Genomic DNA, 18,456 nt, shown 5'->3' with positions numbered 1-18,456 from the left:
CTGCGCCACCCAGGCGCCCCATTTTTAATGTTTATTTTTGAGAGACAGAGACAGAGACAGAGAGACAGAGAGAGAGAACGCGCGCTCATGAGTGGGGGAGGGGTAGAGAGAGAGGGAGACACAGAATCGGAAGCAGGCTTCAGGCTCTGAGCTGTCTGCACAGCCTGACACGGGGCTCGAACCCGCCAATCTCGAGATCGTGACCTGAACTGAAGTTGGGACGCTGAACCGATTGAGCCACCCAGGTACCCCACAACTTTTTTGTTTTAAAGTAATTATTGATTCATAGGAAGTAGCTCCCCCCAGATTATACAGACACATCTTGTGTCCTCTTTATCCAGCGTCCTCCTCCTTGCTTAACTGTACCACAATCTGGAAATTCAGATCACCACCACTCATAGAGCTGCTTCTGGTATTGCCGGTGTTGCATACGTGCATATGGACGTGGAGCTTTGTGTAACCACCACTGCAATCCAGATATGGAACTGTTCCATCACCACGAAGCTCCTTTGTGCCACTCCTTTATGGCCACACCCCCTTCCTGCCCACCTGATCACTAACTTGTGGCCGTGTCTAGTCTGCCCTCCTTTTTACTTAAAATTTTTTTTTTAGTGTTTATTTTGGAGAGAGAGGGAGAGACAGAGCGTGAATGGGGGAGGGGCAGAGAGAGAGAGGGAGACACAGAATGTGAAGCAGGCTCCAGGTTCTGAGTTGTCAGCGCAGAGCCAGATTCAGGGCTTGAACTCATGAACCACGAGATCATGACCTGAGCTGAAGTCGAATGCTTCACCGACTGAGCCACTCGGGCACCTGTGTCCTCTGTCTTTATAATGGTTATTTCAAGAAAGTCATATAAGTGGAATATATAGTAGGTAGCCCTTTAAGATTGATTTTCTTTTTTTTTTTTTTTTTTTTTACTTAGCACGTCTCCCTGGAGATCCATCAAGTTGTTATGTATATTAATATTTGCTTTTAGTGCTGAACAGTATTCCATGTAGGCTGGTACCCCAGTTGAACCACTCACTGATGAAAGGACATTTGGATTGTTTCTGGTTCTCTGCTATTAGATATAAAATTGCTCTGTGCTTTTGTGTATGGGTTTTTGTGTGAACAGAGTTTTCCTTTTTGTGGGATAAATGACCAAAAGTGCAATTGGTGGGTTGCATGGTAATTGCAAATACAGTTTTATAAGAACCTGTCAAGCTCTATTTCAGAGTGGCTGTACAATTTTATCAGCAGCACTTTTAAGAAAAAAAAAATTTATTTTGAGAGACACAGAGACAGCGCAAGTCGGGGAGGGACAGAGAAAGAGAGGGAGAGAGAGAGAATCCCAAGCAGGCTCCACACTGCCAGGGCAGACCCTGATGCGGGGCTTGAACTCATGAAGCCAAGAGACCATGACCTAAGCCAAAACCAAGTTGGACACTTAACCGACTGAGCCACCCAGGCGCCCTTACCAGTAGCACTTTTAAAGTAATATGTATTGGGGGCGCCTGGGTGGCTCAGTCGGTTAAGCGTCCGACTTCAGCTCAGGTCATGATCCCACGGTTGGCGAGTTCGAACCCTGCGTCGGGCTCTGTGCTGACAGCTCAGAGCCTGGAGTCTCTTCAGATTCTGTGTCTTTCTCTCTCTCTCTGCCCCTCCCCCACTCACACTCTGTCTCTCTCTGTCTCTCAAAAATAAATAAACATTAAAAAAAATTAAAGTAATATGTATTGGGGCGCCTAGGTGGCTCAGTCGGTTGAGCATCAGACTTCAGCTCAGGTCACGATCTCATGGTTCATGGGTTCGAGCCCCACATTGGCTCCATGCAGACAGTTCAGAGCCTGAAGCCTGCTTTGGATTCTGTATCTCCCTCTCTCTTTGCCTGTCCCCAACTCATGCTGTCTCTTTCTCTCAAAAATAAACATTAAAAAAAATATAAAGTAGTATTTTTTTCTTTGATCATAGTAATATCAGTGTACATTTGAAAAGAATATATATATATATGGCAAGGACGTTATATATATATATATATGTATACATACACACACACATATACATACATACGTGAATATTTATTCAACTCTAGACAATGCTTAATACCGTAATGGGGTTCAAATAACTTTGGTAGCCTGGGTGTGATGAGGAAAGACTCCGTTTTCCACCTCCTGTGTCTCTCTCCCGTGTGTCTCCTTTATTGCTCACACAAATGTGTGGAGGTTTTTGTCTACAACACCAGCTGGGTGCCCTACAATTTAACTCGGTTCTGACACTGTCTACTCAGAGCTAGGGTCTGAGCCCCAGGGGTTAAGGGTCAGTCCCCCAAGACTGCTCCCACCCTACTTGAGTTGCCCCAGGTTACCCACAGCTTCTGTACAATATGACTACAAATTGGAGGTTCCCATGACCCCGTTCCCAGGTTGGATTCATTTGCTAGAGCAGCTCACGGAACTCCGGGAAACACATTTACCAGTTTATTAAAGGATGTTGTAAAGGATACAGATGAAGAGATCTGCATAGGGCGAGGTCTGGGAGGGTCCAGAGCACAAAATCTCCCGTCCCCGTGAAGTTGGGGGCACGTCACCGTCCCAGTATGTGGATGTTTTCACCAGTCTAGAAGCTCTCCACACCTTGTACTGTGGGGATTTTTATGGAGGGTTCATCACAGAGGCATGATGGATCATTAGCTCTGTTTCCAGCCCCTCTTCTCTCTCTGGAGGATGGGTGGGAGAGCTGGAAATTCCAAGCTTCTCCTCATGGCGTCGTCTTTCTGGTGACCAGCCCCCATTTGGGAGCCCACCGAGACTTCCCTCCTTAGAATAAAAGATGCTTTGGGGCGCCTGGGTGGCGCAGTCGGTTAAGCGTCCGACTTCAGCCAGGTCACGATCTCACGGTCTGTGAGTTCGAGCCCCGCGTCAGGCTCTGGGCTGATGGCTCGGAGCCTGGAGCCTGTTTCCAATTCTGTGTGTCTCCCTCTCTCTCTGCCCCTCCCCCGTTCATGCTCTGTCTCTCTCTGTCCCAAAAATAAATAAAAAAAAAAAAAAAAAAAAAAAAAGAATAAAAGATGCTCCTAGTATTCTTACCACGTACGAATTTACAAGGGTTTTAGGAGCCCTGTGTCAGGGATGGAGTCAAAGACAAATACTAGAATAAGACATGTTCCTAGTATCCTTATCATGTAGGAATTTACAAGAGTTTTAGGAGCTCTGTGCCAGGAACCCGGGGCAGAGGCCAATATTTTCTATCCTGTCATACTGGGAATATGAGGTCAATAGAAGGGAAATCATTGGATTGCATATTTTGTTAAAATAATAACTATTAGTGTTTTTCCCATTATAAAAACGTATGTAAAAAGCATATTTGCCATATGCCCAGCAGAGAAAATTTGGAAACTGAAGAAAACTAACAGGAAAAGAGGAGAGGTCTACGTAGAGTCAGAAGCCTTTCCTGACAGCTTTATTATGCATTTCAAAAACCAAAAACCCTTCAGTGAACATTTCTGGAGCCCCTGCAGGGTGAGGGCACAGTCCTAGGCACAGTAAGGGATGACACAGAGAGGGAGGCCCCAGGGAGCCTTGGGTGTGGCCAAGACGCCACCTGTAGATGACAGGCACCTGGCAGAGGAGCCTTGCTGCAAAAAGCCAGCAGGGAATGTGGTGGCGTCGCAGCCACTTAGACTCGCAGTGTGACCTTGCCGTCGGGGCGTTACACGCAGCAGCAGATTTGCTAGAGTAGAATTGGACCCTTTCTTTTTCCTGGCTTTGCGCACGTGTTCATGTGCCTTCCACTCGCTCTGTGATTGGACAGGACGACATCATCGATGACGTTGACAGCTTCCTCGCTGCAGCAGAGACCCTGAAGGAAAGAGGCGCATACAAGATCTTTGTGATGGCGACTCACGGCTTGTTATCCTCGGATGCTCCGCGGCTGATCGAAGAGTCCGCCATTGACGAGGTAACAGCCGCCGTCGTGGGCACTGCTGCCCTGGCACTCCTGTGCCCCCTCGGTCCGGGTTATAGACAGCGGGTGAAGGAGGAGTTCTTTTGTGGTTACGAATGGACTGAAAATGTGGGTTATGTTTGCATTTCGTGGGCTGTAAGCCTCTCTCTGCCTTTTGCCCCTGGTAATAGTTCAGAGTCTTCCTAATTCTCACAAATGGTGCGTGTGGTGCACAGTGCTGTGCCCACCCTCCCTCGCTCGAGCTCCATCACAGCCCCGCAGGGTCCCCGTTGACACTACTTTCAGAGAGCATCAGCAAGGGTGAGTGACTTTTTAAGGCCACACAGCCAGTAGGCTGAGCATCTGTGATCAGACCTTAACTTGCCTGACTGCAGAGCCCCGCTCTGTCGCCGGTGCAGACGCCTGTGGGGGGAGACTGGGGGAGACAGGCAAACGGGGCACATTTCCCGGTTGCACGCGGCTCCCTTGAGGCTGCAGCCAGGCCATTCGGGTTTACTCACCTCGCTCCGTCCACCCCCCTGGGTCCGCTGGCTTGTGTGCTTTGACGGCATACGTCACATTTTCATTATGTCTTAAGAAATGGAAGTGTTTTGCCGTGTATGTTCCTGGGTATTGAATCGTACATTGGCCAGAATTGTAAGATTGGTTAAATCTTACATTGGATTTACTTTTCCGAGTTCCGCTTTTGGACTCTTCAGCGGCAGATTTCCTTGAGCTTGGCCCTGTGTTTATGGGTCCAAGGTGCCTTCACACAGACAGGCCAGGCTCACGTGGCTCAGGTCAGATCCAGCCTCCTTACTCAGCTGGACAGACATACTAAGGGACCAAGAATGAGGCTACAGGCATCCAGGGCTGGAGACTCAATATGGAATTCGCATGCTAAGTAGGCTAGGAAGACTTCAGGCCCACAGCAGCTCTCACTGGTCTGTCCGTGTGGTTCTCACGGGTGCTGTTTGCGGGCAGAGCAAGCCAGAGGCCTGTGGGGGAGCTGCTGGAGAGCCACGCCTCCCAGAGCCCACTGGACTTCAGAGGAGGCGTAAAAGTAGTGGAAGCTGTGATTTCACGTGAATGGTGTAGAAAGTTCTGTGTTTGATACCAGTTGGTGGATTTTTTTTGTGGGGCGGGACCTGTTGTGTCTTGTACAAGCTGTGATGCTTACATTCCTCTTCATGTTTCCATTTTTGCCTCAGTTGCTAGGAATATGAAATACAAAATGATGAGTCACAATAATTGCATGAGGCTAGGTTTTCCTGTCCCTGGTGCTGGTTCTGAATAATTCCTGGTTGTTATGTCTGTTTCAACAATTTCATTGTGTATATGCGTCTCTATTATAAGTTGTCATGAAGCTTGTTTTGGAAGCAAGGAATGTATATTATAAATATGATCTAAAAATTATTCCCATCCCTTTTTTTTAAATTTAAAGTTTATTTATTTTGAGAGAGAGAGGGAAAGAGAGAATCTCAAGCAGGCTCCACACCGTCAGCACTGAGCCCCAGGTGCCCCAAATCCCCTGTTTTGTAGTTGTTGTTGTTTGTTTTTTTAAGAAAGCTGAGTATTTTAATATTTTTTCCATTTGTAGCTGTTGGAAAGTGCCTGTTTATCTTTTTTTGATCTTTATCAAATCTTAACTTTAAGAAACAACTTTATTGAGATATAATTCACATACCGTACAGTTCACCCATTTAGAGTATAAAATTCAGTGGTTTTAGTATATCCACAGAATTTTATAGCCATCATTCTCATTCGCTCCCCCCCCCAAAAAAAAACCCTGTTCTCATTAGCAGCACCCCCCCCTCATTTCCACTCAGCCTTAGGCATCTAGTAATCTGCTTTCTGACTCTATAGGTTTACTTAATTGGGACATTTCACATACATGAATTGTGTGATGTGTGACCTTTTGCGTCTGGCTTCTTTCAGTGAAGATACTGTTGTGAAAGTTCATCCTTGCCGTAGTAGAGTATCAGTACTTCCTTTTTATTTGTTGTTGAATATTTCATTGAATGGATATACCACATTTTTTTTCATTCATAACTTTAAGGAAATTTGGGTTGCTTCCACTTTTTGACTGTTGTAAATAATACTGCTATAGGGGTGCCCGGCTGGCTCAGTCAGTAGAGCATAGGACTCTTGATCTTACGGGTTGTGAGTTCAAGCCCCACGTTGGGCATGGAGCCTACTTAAAAAAATACTGTTACAAACATTTGTGTACAAGTTTTTTTGTTCTTTTTTAAAATGTTTATTTATTTTTGAGAGAGAGCACAAGTTGGGGAGGGGCACAGAGAGAAGGGGACAGAGGATCCAAAGTGGGCTCTGTGCTGTCAGCAGAGAGCCCGATGCGGCTTGAACCTGTGAACTGCAGGACCATGACCTGAGCTGAGGTTGGACGCTTAACCAACCGAGCCACCCAGGGGCTCCTTGTGTACAAGTTTCTGAACGAAGATTGGTTTTCATTTCTCTTGGGTCGTATGGCAACTCTGTGTTTAACCTTTTGAGGAACTTCCAGACTGCTTTCCAAAGTAGCCAAACCATTTGACATTCCCACCAGAGGTACCTGAGGGTTCCAGTTTCCCCACATCCTTACCAGTAGTTCTTTGTTTTTATTTTTTAAAATTTACATCCAAATTAGTTAGCATATAGTGCAACAATGATTTCAGGAGTAGATTCCTTAATGCCCCTCCCCCATTTAGCCCATCCACCCTCCCACAACCCCTCCTGTAACCCTCAGTTTGTTCTCCGTATTTATGAGTCTCTTCTGTTTTGTCCCCCTCCATGTTTTTATATTATTTTTGTTTCCCTTCCCTTATGTTCATCTGTTCTGTGTCTTAAAGTCCTCCTATGAGCAAAGTCATATGATTTTTGTCTTTCTCTAATTTCACTTAGCATGATACCCTCCAGTTCCATCCACGTAGTTGCAAATGGCAAGATGTCATTCTTTTTGATTGCCGAGTAATACTCCCTTGTATATATATACCACATCTTCTTTATCCATTCATCCACTGATGGACATGTGGGCTCTTTCCATACTTTGCCTGTTGTTGATAGTGCTGCTATAAACATGGAGGTGCATGTGTCCCTTCGAAACAGCACACCTGTATCCCATGGATAAATGCCTAGTAGTGCAATTGCTGGGACGTAGGATAGTTCTGCTTTTAGTTTTTTGAGGAACCTCCATACTGTTTTCCAGAGCGGCCGCACCAGTGTGCATTCCCACCTTACCAGTAGTTCTTATTCTCTTTTTGCCTGTAGCCATCTTAGTGGACATAAGGTTATCAGATCTTGACCTAAGAATCACAAGTAGTGTTCACATTGACTGAAAACACCATCAAAGGTACGGTAGACCCACTGTCCTGTCAAGTCAAACTACAGAGATTTGAGAACATATCACATTTTCACATCCAGCCGGGAAGCTACCTGGTTTTATGATGCTCTTGGTTTTTCTCCTCTCGATTTGCAGGTGGTGGTTACCAATACGATTCCACATGAAATCCAGAAGCTCCAGTGCCCCAAAATTAAAACGGTGGATATCAGCATGATCCTTTCGGAAGCCATCCGTCGGATTCACAATGGGGAGTCCATGTCCTACCTTTTCAGAAACATAGGTTTAGATGACTGAACAGCTTTCCTTTCTTAAAACTCCCGAGGGCCAAACTGGAAGCGGAGCGTACTGTGAGGGCTCACACCTGATTTGATGCACTTCACGGGGGCCGATTATGCTTTCTTCCTTTCTCTTTGTTAATTCCTATGAAGATAGACCAACTTTTTATGTCGGGTTAGGTGTTCGTGAGTTTTTGGGGCGATTTTTATAAGAGAAAAACTATATTCTCCTCCTAAATAAATTAACGATCTGGTTGTTTGTAGTTTATTTCAAAAATAGCTTGGAATACGATTTTTTTAAGCTCACAGACAGCCTTTTTCCAAAGTTGCTAGAGCCCAAGTGCTTAAACAAGTTAATGAAATAAAATGATCTACTGTGTGTTACTTGCAGTTGAAAAGCCAAAAAGGTAATACCATTAAATCCAGTAAGTGACATTTTTAGAAATGCTTTTATAGACAAGCATATGTGAGTGATTATTACGTGACCATTATTTATTTTCTGCAAAAAAAAGAGGGAATAAAAACTTACGTTGTGTGTGTGTGTGTGTGTGGTTTTTTTTTTAAACTTTGTGTATTGGCCATTGTTTTATAATTAAAATAAAAAGAAAGCTGAATATACGTGCCGCGGGTGTTGAATTGTCCGTCCGCCCGCTCCGTTTTGTCTTCTGCATCTTGTCGGGGTGAGCCAGTGGCCTCTCGGGGATGTAATATTTCCTGTTCTGTTTGTCCAGGACCCGCACATTTCTGACGTGTAATGGCTGTGGCAGGAGAGGAACTCGAGTCCCAGGCTGTGAGCCACGGGGGGCAGGTCAGCGAGTTGGTGTGAGTTGCCACCTGCATCTCGGCATGGCTTTGTTCTGCTCCCTGTTTGACAGCACAGCCATTCTCTGAACAGAACTCACCCGTGCATGCTCTGGACGAGGACATGCTGGAGGGCGGTCACAGAGGGCAAATGACACGACCCTTGTTAACATCAGGCCTCTGAGGACCGTCTGCCCTCCAATTCGGAGTGCAGAACTCAGAACTTCTACACTGGAGTTTTGTCAGACTCCGGAACACTGGGGTCCCGTGAGTTAGGCCAGCACGTTCTCCGGCTAAGCTCATGTAATGGCAGTCCCGTCAAATTCATGGAGGAAGAGATTAAGATTTTCTCACAAAGAAAAGGATTACTTTTGCTTTTCTTTTTTTTTCCAAGTCAGCTCCACCCTGCTTTGTGGGGCTCGAACTCACGACCCCAAGATCAAGCATGCTCTACTGACTGAGTCAGCCAGGCACCCCAGAATTATTTTTCCTTCCAAAGAAAACCTAAACCTGTGCTTTCTGCCTGCGTTAGAACCCGGAATAAAATAGCAGTTGCCTTGGCACAAAATTAAAGACGAGTCACTTACCGTTTGCCGTATCAGGGTTTCTTGCAGCTCCCAAGAGAGAAGCCTGACTCTTGGGGGCTTGCCCTGGAGCAGGTCTGGGGACCCGCGTGTGCAAAACCATCGAGGCCTCTGCTTCTGTCAGCTGCCCTGGGTATTGGATGGTCTCCTGCTCATCTCTCTGTGCTCATCACAGCCGGCAGTGTCCAGACCCCTCCCGACGCCATGTCTCAGCCAAACACCCTGTGATGGTTGTGCTCCTACAGGTGCATGAAAGGAAGACATATTTTGCTAATCGCATGACGTAATACACACAGATGCTCGGGTCTGATCAAAGTGGAAGTCTGCATTGTTAACATGGCACATTAACTCTTGGCTCAGAACAGTGCGGCCTTACGCTCTCTCCTTTACAGTTTGCGAGCATGATTGTCTCTGCTTTACGAAACCCTGGAAAGTAACCAAGTTTTCCTTTTAGCTCAAAAAGAATAAGCTGGCAGATGTCTACGGGATGGTGGAATGGGGAACTCCGAAAGTCCCTTCCTCTGTAAAAAAGAAGAAATCGGCAGAAACTGTCAGAATCAACATTATTGGGACTCTAGAAAATAACCAAAAGTTTATGGCAACCCAGAAAATTGTTAGTCAAACCAAACCACTCCACCACCACCACCAAACGGCTGAATCTTGACAAAACTGCTTTGTGGCATTTTAACTTACCCCCGGTCCCATTTGTTACCTGCTTCCTGGCAGCCTTGAGGACAGTGGCCTGCATTCCTGGTACGTGTTCCTGGTACCAGTGGGAGTAGAATACTGTTCTCACAGAACCGTGGTTATTTGTTTGGGCCTGTTTCCTGGCTCCTCGAAGGATGGCTCAAAGGACTTGCCTTGGTTTTACCCAACTCAGAACTCTTCAGAGCAGAGGGACAGTTTTTGAAAAAGTATAAAGGCAAATGTATTAGCCACCCCTGTTGGGGCAAACAGTGAGACCGTTAAAAGCTTGGAGGAAAGGCTAGAGAATGAGGTACATCAGGGGTTGGGGGGCAAAGGACTTTACAAAGCTCCCGTATGTTCCTGGGGATATGAAGGGCACGGGATTGCGCAGGGCTGAGCACATGCCCGGAAAAGACCCAAGAAAGCCTTAGACTCTCACTTCGGGCTGACCTTCGGGCTCTGTGCAAGCATGAAGTGTGGGCTAAAGCAGAATTATAGTCTGTCTGAGCGTTGAAGGTGTGTCCCAAGACAGCAGCCCATCTGCAGAGTGGGTGATTTTCCTTCCTCCTTCCCTCCCTCCCCTCCCACCTTCCCCTTTCCCCTTCCCCTTCCCCTTCTCTTGTTTTCAGGCATTTAAGGAAGTCTATGATGACTCACCATTCAGCTGACTGAACAGAGATTTCAGTTACCATACATGACAATACAGACTTTACAAACATTAGTTGAGAAACGCCACCAAACAGGCAACTACAAGCAGCAATAAACCCTGGGGAAGGAGGAGACTCTGATTCCAGACTTCCCCTGTTATAAAAATGCCCAGTTATCAACCAAAAAAGTTCTGAGGCATGGAAATACACAAGGTTGGGCCCATACACAGGAAAAAAAACTTAGAAGAAACCATCCTTGAAGAAGTATACACATATTTACTAAAGGCTTTATTTTTTTATGTATTTGAGAGAAAAAGTGCGAGTGGGGAAGGGGCAGAGAGGAGAAAACGAGACTCCCAAGCGGGGATTCTGTCAGTGCAGAGCCCAACACGGGGCTCAAACTCATGAATTGTGAGATCATGACCTGAGCTGAAATCAGATGCTTAACTGACTGAGCCACCCAGCTGCCCCTTTACTAGACTTTAAATCAATGATTTTAAATATACTCAAAGAGCTAAAGGAAATCATGAGAATGATGTCTCACCAAACAGAGCATATCAGTAAGAAATAATAAAAAAGAAACAGGGTTTGGGGAAGACGGTAGAGTGAGAAGCACCAGGAATCTGTCTCTGCACACAGACATTTTCTGTGGCAAAACCTGTCTGATGGTTTTGGAACTCTGGAGTCTATTGATTTGCAACTTCCGGGGGGGGGGGGGTCGGGGGGGGAGTCTTGGACAGGAAATTGTCGTTACTTTTGGTCCAATTCAGCTCTTAGTACGGTTGCAGTTACCTCGTCCCCCCCCCCCCCCCCCAGCCTTGTGGCAGGCAGCTGCATCTGTAGTCTTGGAGCCACCTGCACACGTTTGTGAGTGTTAGGGTAGGGGGAAAGGACTCTGTCCTTCCAATAGTGGGGATCTGTGCTCTGATAGCTGACTGCTGCCTCTGGTCGCAGAGGTGTGAGAGGCGAGCAGCCACTGTGATTGCACTTCCCTCATTGGTTGCAAGCCCTCCCCCTCCAGCTGATGAGAATTCCAGGACATTTAAAAGCCAGTACACTTATTCCCCACCCCCGTTCCCAATTTTCTCCTTTTCCCCTTTTTGGGAGCCAAATAGTAAACACTCTAGAGTGTTCAAAAGCAATTGCATATACAGGGAAGATGAGAAAGTCACTGCACGTGCCCAGAGGAAGTGCAGGCTCAGGATAGAACCGAAGAGACCCTAAGCTTGTCCCTCAGGTTGATCCTTGGCACAGAGACAGGCTATGACGACAACAAAAAATGTGGTGGTGGTGGTGATGGTAATTTAGTAATATTGGGAAATGGAAAGACGCTAATTTCCAGGGCTATCACGTTATTATATTCAAAAGTCCAGCTTTTAATTGAAAAAAAAAATCAAAGGATATGGTTCATTCAAAGGGGAAAAATCAACAGAAATGGTTTCTGAAAAAGACTTGATGGTAGGTCTACTAGACAGACTTTAAAACAACTGTCTTAAAGATGCTCAAAGAACTAAAAAAAAAACAGGTGTGGAAAACATGAAAATAATGTATGAACCAAATGGAGATACCAATCACCAGAAACCCTAAAAAGAAACCAAAAGAAATTCTGAAAAGTACAATAGCTAAAACGAAACATTCACTAGAGGGATTCAAAGGCAGATTTGAGCAGGCGGAAGAAAGGATCAGTGAACTTGAAGATGAGACAATGGAACTACGTCTGAGGAACAGAAAGAAGAGAGATTGAAGACAAGGAAACACCTGTGTTACTCCATTAAGTGGCTGAACATACACATTGTGGGAGACCTCTTCCAGAAGAAGAGGGAAAGGGATAGAGAGAATATTTGAATAAATAATGGCTGAAAACTTCAGCATTTTATGAAAGACGTGAATATAGACATCCAAGCTCCATGATCTCCAAGTAAGATGTCAGGGAGACCCACACCAAGACACCTTATGACCAAACTTTAAAAAGTCAATCTTGAAGGCAGCAAGAGAGAAGTGATGAGTCACATACAAGGGATTCTCAGTAAGACTATCCGCAGATTTCTCCTTGGAACTTTGGAGTTCCATCTGCTCTGCAAGAAATGCTCAGAGGAGTCCTTAAGGTGAAATGAAGTCAGCTGAGCATCCGACTTCGGCTCAGGTCATGATCCCCCAAACCGTGGATTTGAGCCCAGTGTTGGGCTCTGTGTTGATAGCTCGGAGCCTGGAGCCTGCTTCAGATTCTGTGTCTCCTCTCTCTGCCCCTCCCCTGCTCACACTCTGTCTCTCTGTCTCTCTCTGTCTCAAAAATAAATAAAGATTAAAAAAACTAAAAATAAAGATCTCAGTAAAGGCAAATACACAAATAATTATAAAAGTTGCTATTATGGTAACCATGGCTTCTAACTCTGCCTTTTGTTTCCTGTATGATTTAAGAGACAAATATATTTTAGAAATTATTAGTCTAAAAGCTAATATTATAACATTGGTGTGTAACTTCACTTTTTGTTTTCTATATAATTTAAGAGACTAATGCATTTAAAAGATTGTTTTATTTTAATTTTTTTAAATTTTTTTAATGTTTATTTATTTTTGAGACAGAGAGAGACAGAGCGTGAATGGGGTAGGGTCAGAGAGAAGGAGACACAGAATCTGAAACAGGCTCCAGGCTCTGAGCTGTCAGCACAGACCCCAACACGGGGCTCAGACTCATGGACCATGAGATCATGACCTGAGCCGAAGTCAGACGCTTAACTGACTGAGCCACCCAGGCGCCCCAAAAGATTATGTTTTAAAGCTTTGTTTGTTTAGAGTGTGAGCAGGGAGGGGCAGAGAGAGGGAGAGACAGAATCCCAAGCAGGCTCCAGGCTATCAGTACAGAGCCTGATGCGGGGCTCCCAAACCCATGAGATCATGACCTGAGCCAAAATCAAGAGCCAGACACTCAACTGATTGAGCCACCCAGGCATCCCCAAAAGGTTATGTTTTGTGGAACAAAACATATAAAGATTTAATTTTATGTTGACCACTGAAAAGAGGTATAAACAAAACTGTCAAAGAAACAGAACTTTTGTATGCTCTTAAAGTTAAGCTGGTATAAATTCAAATTAGTGTGTCATAACCTTAGGATATTATGGGAATGCAAGCTGGTGCAGCCACTCTGGAAAACAGTATGGAGGTTCCTCAAAAAACTAAAAATAGAACTACCCTATGACCCAGCAGTTGCACTACTAGGCATTTATCCACGGGGTACAGGTGTGCTGTTTTGAAGGGACACATGCACGCCCATGTTCATAGCAGCACTACTGACAATAGGCAAAGTATGGAAACAGCCCACATGTCCATCGATGGATGAATGGATAAAGAAGATGTGGTGTGTGTGTGTGTGTGTGTGTATATATACACACACACACATACATACATACATATACACACATACACAATGGAGTATTAGTTGGCAATCAAAAAGAATGCAGTCTTGCCATTTGCAACTATGTGGATGGAACTGGAGGGTATTATGCTAAGTGAAATTAGAGAAAGACAAAAATCATATGACTTCACTCATATGAGGACTTTAAGACACAGAACAGATGAACATAAGGGAAGGGAAACAAAAATAATATGAAAACATGGAGGGGGACAAAACAGAAGAGACTCATAAATACGGAGAACAAACTGAGGGTTATGGGAGGGGTTTTGGGAGGGGGGATGGGCTAAATGGGTAAAGGGCACTAAGGAATCTACTCCCGAAAACATTGTTGCACTATATGCTAACTAACTTGGATGTAAATTTTAAAAATATAAACTAAAAAAAACACCTTAGGATATTAAATATAATCCCATGGTAACTATGAAGAAAATAGCCAGAGAATGTATATCAAAGGAAATTGGAAATGAATTTAAATGTTTTACTACAAAAAATGAAGCACAAAAGACAGTAATGTAGGACATGAACAGAAAAGCTATAAGGCATATGGAAGATCAATAGCAAAATAACAAGTCCTTCCTTATCATTAATTACTTTAAATGTAAATGGATTAAACTATCCAAGTAAAAGAGATAGGCAGAATAGATAAAAATAATACAATACAATACAGATACAATCCACGTATATGCTGTCTACAGAAGACTCACTTTAGATCCAAAGACAAAAATAGATTGAAAGTGAGAGGACAGAAAAAGATATTCCATGCAAATAGTAACCAAAAGAGAAAAAGTATAGCTAAAGTAATATCAGAGTAGACTAAGACAAAAATTCCTGCAAAAGACAATGAAGGACATTATATATTAGTAAAAGGTTCAACACAGCAAGAAGACATAATAATGATAAGTATTTACATGCCTAGTAACAGACTATCAGAATAAATGAAGCAAAAGTGAACAAAATTAAAGGGAGCACTAGAAAATCAGAATAGACATATAACTAATAGAAGATTGAGTCAATTATTTAAAAATTCCCAACAGAGAAAAACCCAGGATCCCATGGTTTCACTGGTGAATTCTACCCAACATTTAAAGAAGTGACACCAGTCCGGCATGCCTGGCTGTCTCAGTCAGTGGAGTGTGTGACTCTTGATCTTGGGGTTGTAAGTTCAAGACTCACGTTGGGTATAGAGATTACTTAAAAAATAAAATAAGTAATACCAGTCCTTTTCAAACTTTCCCCCCAAAAAGTAAGAGGAAAGAACAATTTCTAGCTCATTCTATGAGACGGATTTACCCCGATAACAAAGCTAAAGACACTATAAGAAAGTACAGATCGGTATCCCTTATGACCATTGATACAAAAACATCAACAAAATACTACAAAACTGGGTTTCAGCAGCATAACAAAAGGATTATACACCATTGGGGCACCTGGATGGCTCAGTCGGTTGGGCATCCAACTTCAGCTCAGGTCATGATCTCGCAGTTCGTGAGTTTGAGCCCCATGTCAGGCTCTCTGCTGATAGCTCAGAGCCTGGAGCCTGCTTCAGATTCTCTCCCTCTTTCTCTGCCCCTCCCCCGCTTATGCTCTGCTCTGTCTCTCTGTCTCTCTCTCAAAAATAAATAAACATTAAAAAAATTTTTCTTAAAGGATTATACACTATAACCAAGTGAGATTTATACCTGGAATGCAAGATGGTTCAACATATGAAAACTGGTATAGAATGAAGAAAAATAACCACATGATCATCCTGTCACAGAAAATGTGTTTGGAAAAAGCGGTAACTTTTTATGATAAAAACACTCAGAATGGAGCCCCTGGGTGGCTCAGTCAGTTCAGCATCTGACTTCAGCTCAGGTCATGATCTTGAAGCTTGAGAGTTCGAGCCCTAGCTCGAGCTCTGTGCTGACAGCTGGGAGACTGGAGCCTGCTTCAGATTCTGTGTCTCCCTCTCTCTCTGCCCCTCCCTGGCTCGTGCTCTATCTCTGTCTCAAAAATTAAAATAAACTTAAAAAAAAAAACACTCAGAAAATTAGGAATACTAGAAACTACCGCAACATAATAAAAGCCATGGATGAAAACTCCACAGTGATCATCATAGTCAATGGTGAAAGACAGAGAGCTTTTCTTCTAAGATTAACGGCAAGGCAAGGATGCCTGCTTTCACTGCTTCTATTCGATGAAGTGCAAAGTAATAAAATAAAATAAAATAAAATAAAATAAAATAAAATAAAATAAAATAATAAAATAAAATAATAAAATAAAATAATAAAATAAAATAATAAAATAAAATAATAAAATAAAAATAAAATGAAGTAAAATAAAAAAATAAAATAAATAAAATAAAAAATAAAATATAAAATAAAAAACCTCCAAACTGGAAAGGAAGAAATAAAATTATGTTTGCAGCTGATATGATCTTCTATTTAGAAAACCCTGAAGATTACACACAGACACACACACAGACACACACACAGACACACACACACACACACACAATCTGTTAGAACAAACAGGAAAATGGGATACAAAGTGGACATGCGATAATCAGTTGTATTTTTAAAAAGTTTTTTTAAATGTTTATTATTGAGAGACAGAGAGACACAGAGTGTGAGCAGGGGAAGGGTAGAGCGAGGAGGAGACACAGAATCCGAAGCAGGCTCCAGGCTCTGAGCTGTCAGCACAGAGCCCGACGCAGGGCTCGAACCCACAAACCGTGAGATCGTGACCTGACCTGAAGTCGGATGCTTAAGCAACTGAACCACCCAGGCGCCGCTAATCAGTTGCATTTCTAAGCACCGACAATCAACAACTTGAAAGGGAAATATGGAGAAAATGATTCCAGTAACCATAGCATCAAAAAGAATAAAATACTTAGGAATTGGCTTAACCAAGGAGATGATAGACTTGTGTAATAAAAACTACAAACCATTGCTGAAAGAAATTAGAAAAGACATAAATGGGAACATATCCCTGATTCGTGGATTAACTATTGTTAAAGGGTCAATATTGCTCAATGCAAACTACAGATTCAGTGCAATCTCTACCCAAACCCCAATGATGTTTTTTTGCAGAAGTAGGACAACCCATCCTAAAATTCATATCGAATATCAAGGGACCCCAAATAGCCAAAGCGATCTTGAAAAAGAAGAACTAAGCTAGATGACTCTCACTTCCTGATATCAAAGCTTACTACAAAGCTATGGTGGTCAGTGTGGTACTGGCATAAAGGCAAACAGACCAATGGAATAGAGTAGAGCCCGGAATCACACCCCTGCATATATGGTCAAATGACTTTTGGTAAGGGTGCCAGGACCATTCAATGGGGGAAAGATAGTCTCTTTAATAAATGGTGCTGGGAAAACTGGATGTCCACATGCAGAGGAATGAACGTGGACCCTTACCTCACAGCATGTACAACAATGAACTCCACATTGATTTAAAAACCTGAACTGAGACCACAAAATTTTAAGAAAACAGTGCAGAAGCTTCACATATTGGGCAATGATTTCTTGCAGGATATATTCATTATATTGTATTATGTCCAAATATATATTAACAAATTTATAGGTCCAAAATATAGAGAGAACTACTAAAACTCAATAATAAAAAAAATCAAACAACCTAGTTAAAAATGTGCAGGGGCACCTGGGTGGCTCAGTCGGTTGCGTGTCCAACTTGGCTCAGGTCGTGATCTCACAGCTTGTGAGTTCAAGCCCCGTACTGGGCTCTGTGCTGACAGCTCATGCCTGGAGTCTGCTTTGGATTCTGTGTCTCTCTCTCTCTGACCCTCCCCCATTCATGCTCTGTCTCTCTCTGTCTGAAAAATAAACATTAAAAAAAAGAATAAACGTTTAAAATTAAAAAAATAATAATATTAATTCTTCCAATCCATAAATATGGGATACCTTTCTATTTATTTGTATCTTCAATTTCTTTCATCAGTGTCTTAATTTTCACACTAGAGCTCTCTCACTTCCTTGGCTGAATTTATTCCTAAGTATTTGATTGTTTTTGATGCTATTGTAAATGGATCGTCTTTACAATTTTACTTCTCCCTTTCCAATGCTGATGACTTTTATTTTTTTTCTTGCCTGACTGATCTGGCAAGGACTTCTAGTACTATGTTGAATAGGATTGGCGAGAGTGGGCACCCTTGTCTTAGAGGAAAAGCTTTCAAACTTTCATCCTTGAATATGATGTTAGCTGTGAACTTATCAATACACGGTCTTTATTATGTTGAGGAAGTTCCTTCTATCTCTAATTTGTTAAGAGTTTTTACCATGAATGGACATTGAATTTTGTCACGTGCTTTCTCTGCATCTATTGAGATGATCCTAGGATTTTTCCTTTCGTTCTATTAATGTGATGTATTGCATTGGCTGATTTGCATTATGTTGAACTTTCTTTGCACTCCATGTATAAATTCTACTCGATCATGTAAATGATTCTTTTAATGTGCTCTTAAGTTCTGTTTGCTAGTATTTTATTGAGAATTTTTGCATCTATATTCATCAAGAATACCGGTCTGTAGTTTTCTTTTCTGGTAGTGTCTTTTTTTCTGGCTTTGGAATCAGGGTAATGTTGGCCTAATAAAATGAATTTGGGCATGTTTCCTCCTCCATTTTTGGAAGGGTTTGAGAAGGACCGGTGTTAATCCTTTAACTGTTTGGTAAAATTCAGCCGTAAAGCCTTCTGGTCCTGGGTTTTTCTTTATTTGGAGCTTTTTGATTACTGATTCAATCTCCTTACTAGGAATCAGTCTATTCAGACTTTCTGTCTTCCTGATTCA

General features: G+C 43.0%; 1 protein-coding gene across 2 annotated transcripts in view; it reads left to right on the top strand.

The window, feature by feature from the left end:
* The window catches only part of PRPSAP2 (phosphoribosyl pyrophosphate synthetase associated protein 2), a 45,926-nt gene extending 37,855 nt beyond the window's left edge, over positions 1-8,071 (top strand). For both annotated transcript variants that reach the window (XM_060647127.3, XM_060647126.3), the window contains 2 exons: positions 3,790-3,936; positions 7,397-8,071. In XM_060647127.3, coding sequence (XP_060503110.1) covers positions 3,790-3,936; positions 7,397-7,555 — 306 coding nt within the window. In that variant the 3' untranslated portion in view covers positions 7,556-8,071. The remainder of the gene's footprint in view (positions 1-3,789; positions 3,937-7,396) is intronic.
* Positions 8,072-18,456: the final 10,385 nt, after the last annotated feature.

Source organism: Panthera onca, chromosome E1, assembly GCF_046562875.1.
Source record: "Panthera onca isolate mPanOnc1 chromosome E1, mPanOnc1 haplotype 2, whole genome shotgun sequence".
Classification (NCBI taxonomy): domain Eukaryota; kingdom Metazoa; phylum Chordata; class Mammalia; order Carnivora; family Felidae; genus Panthera; species Panthera onca.
The sequence above is the reverse complement of the archived record's forward strand: the minus strand, read 5'-3'. Positions and strand labels throughout refer to the sequence as shown.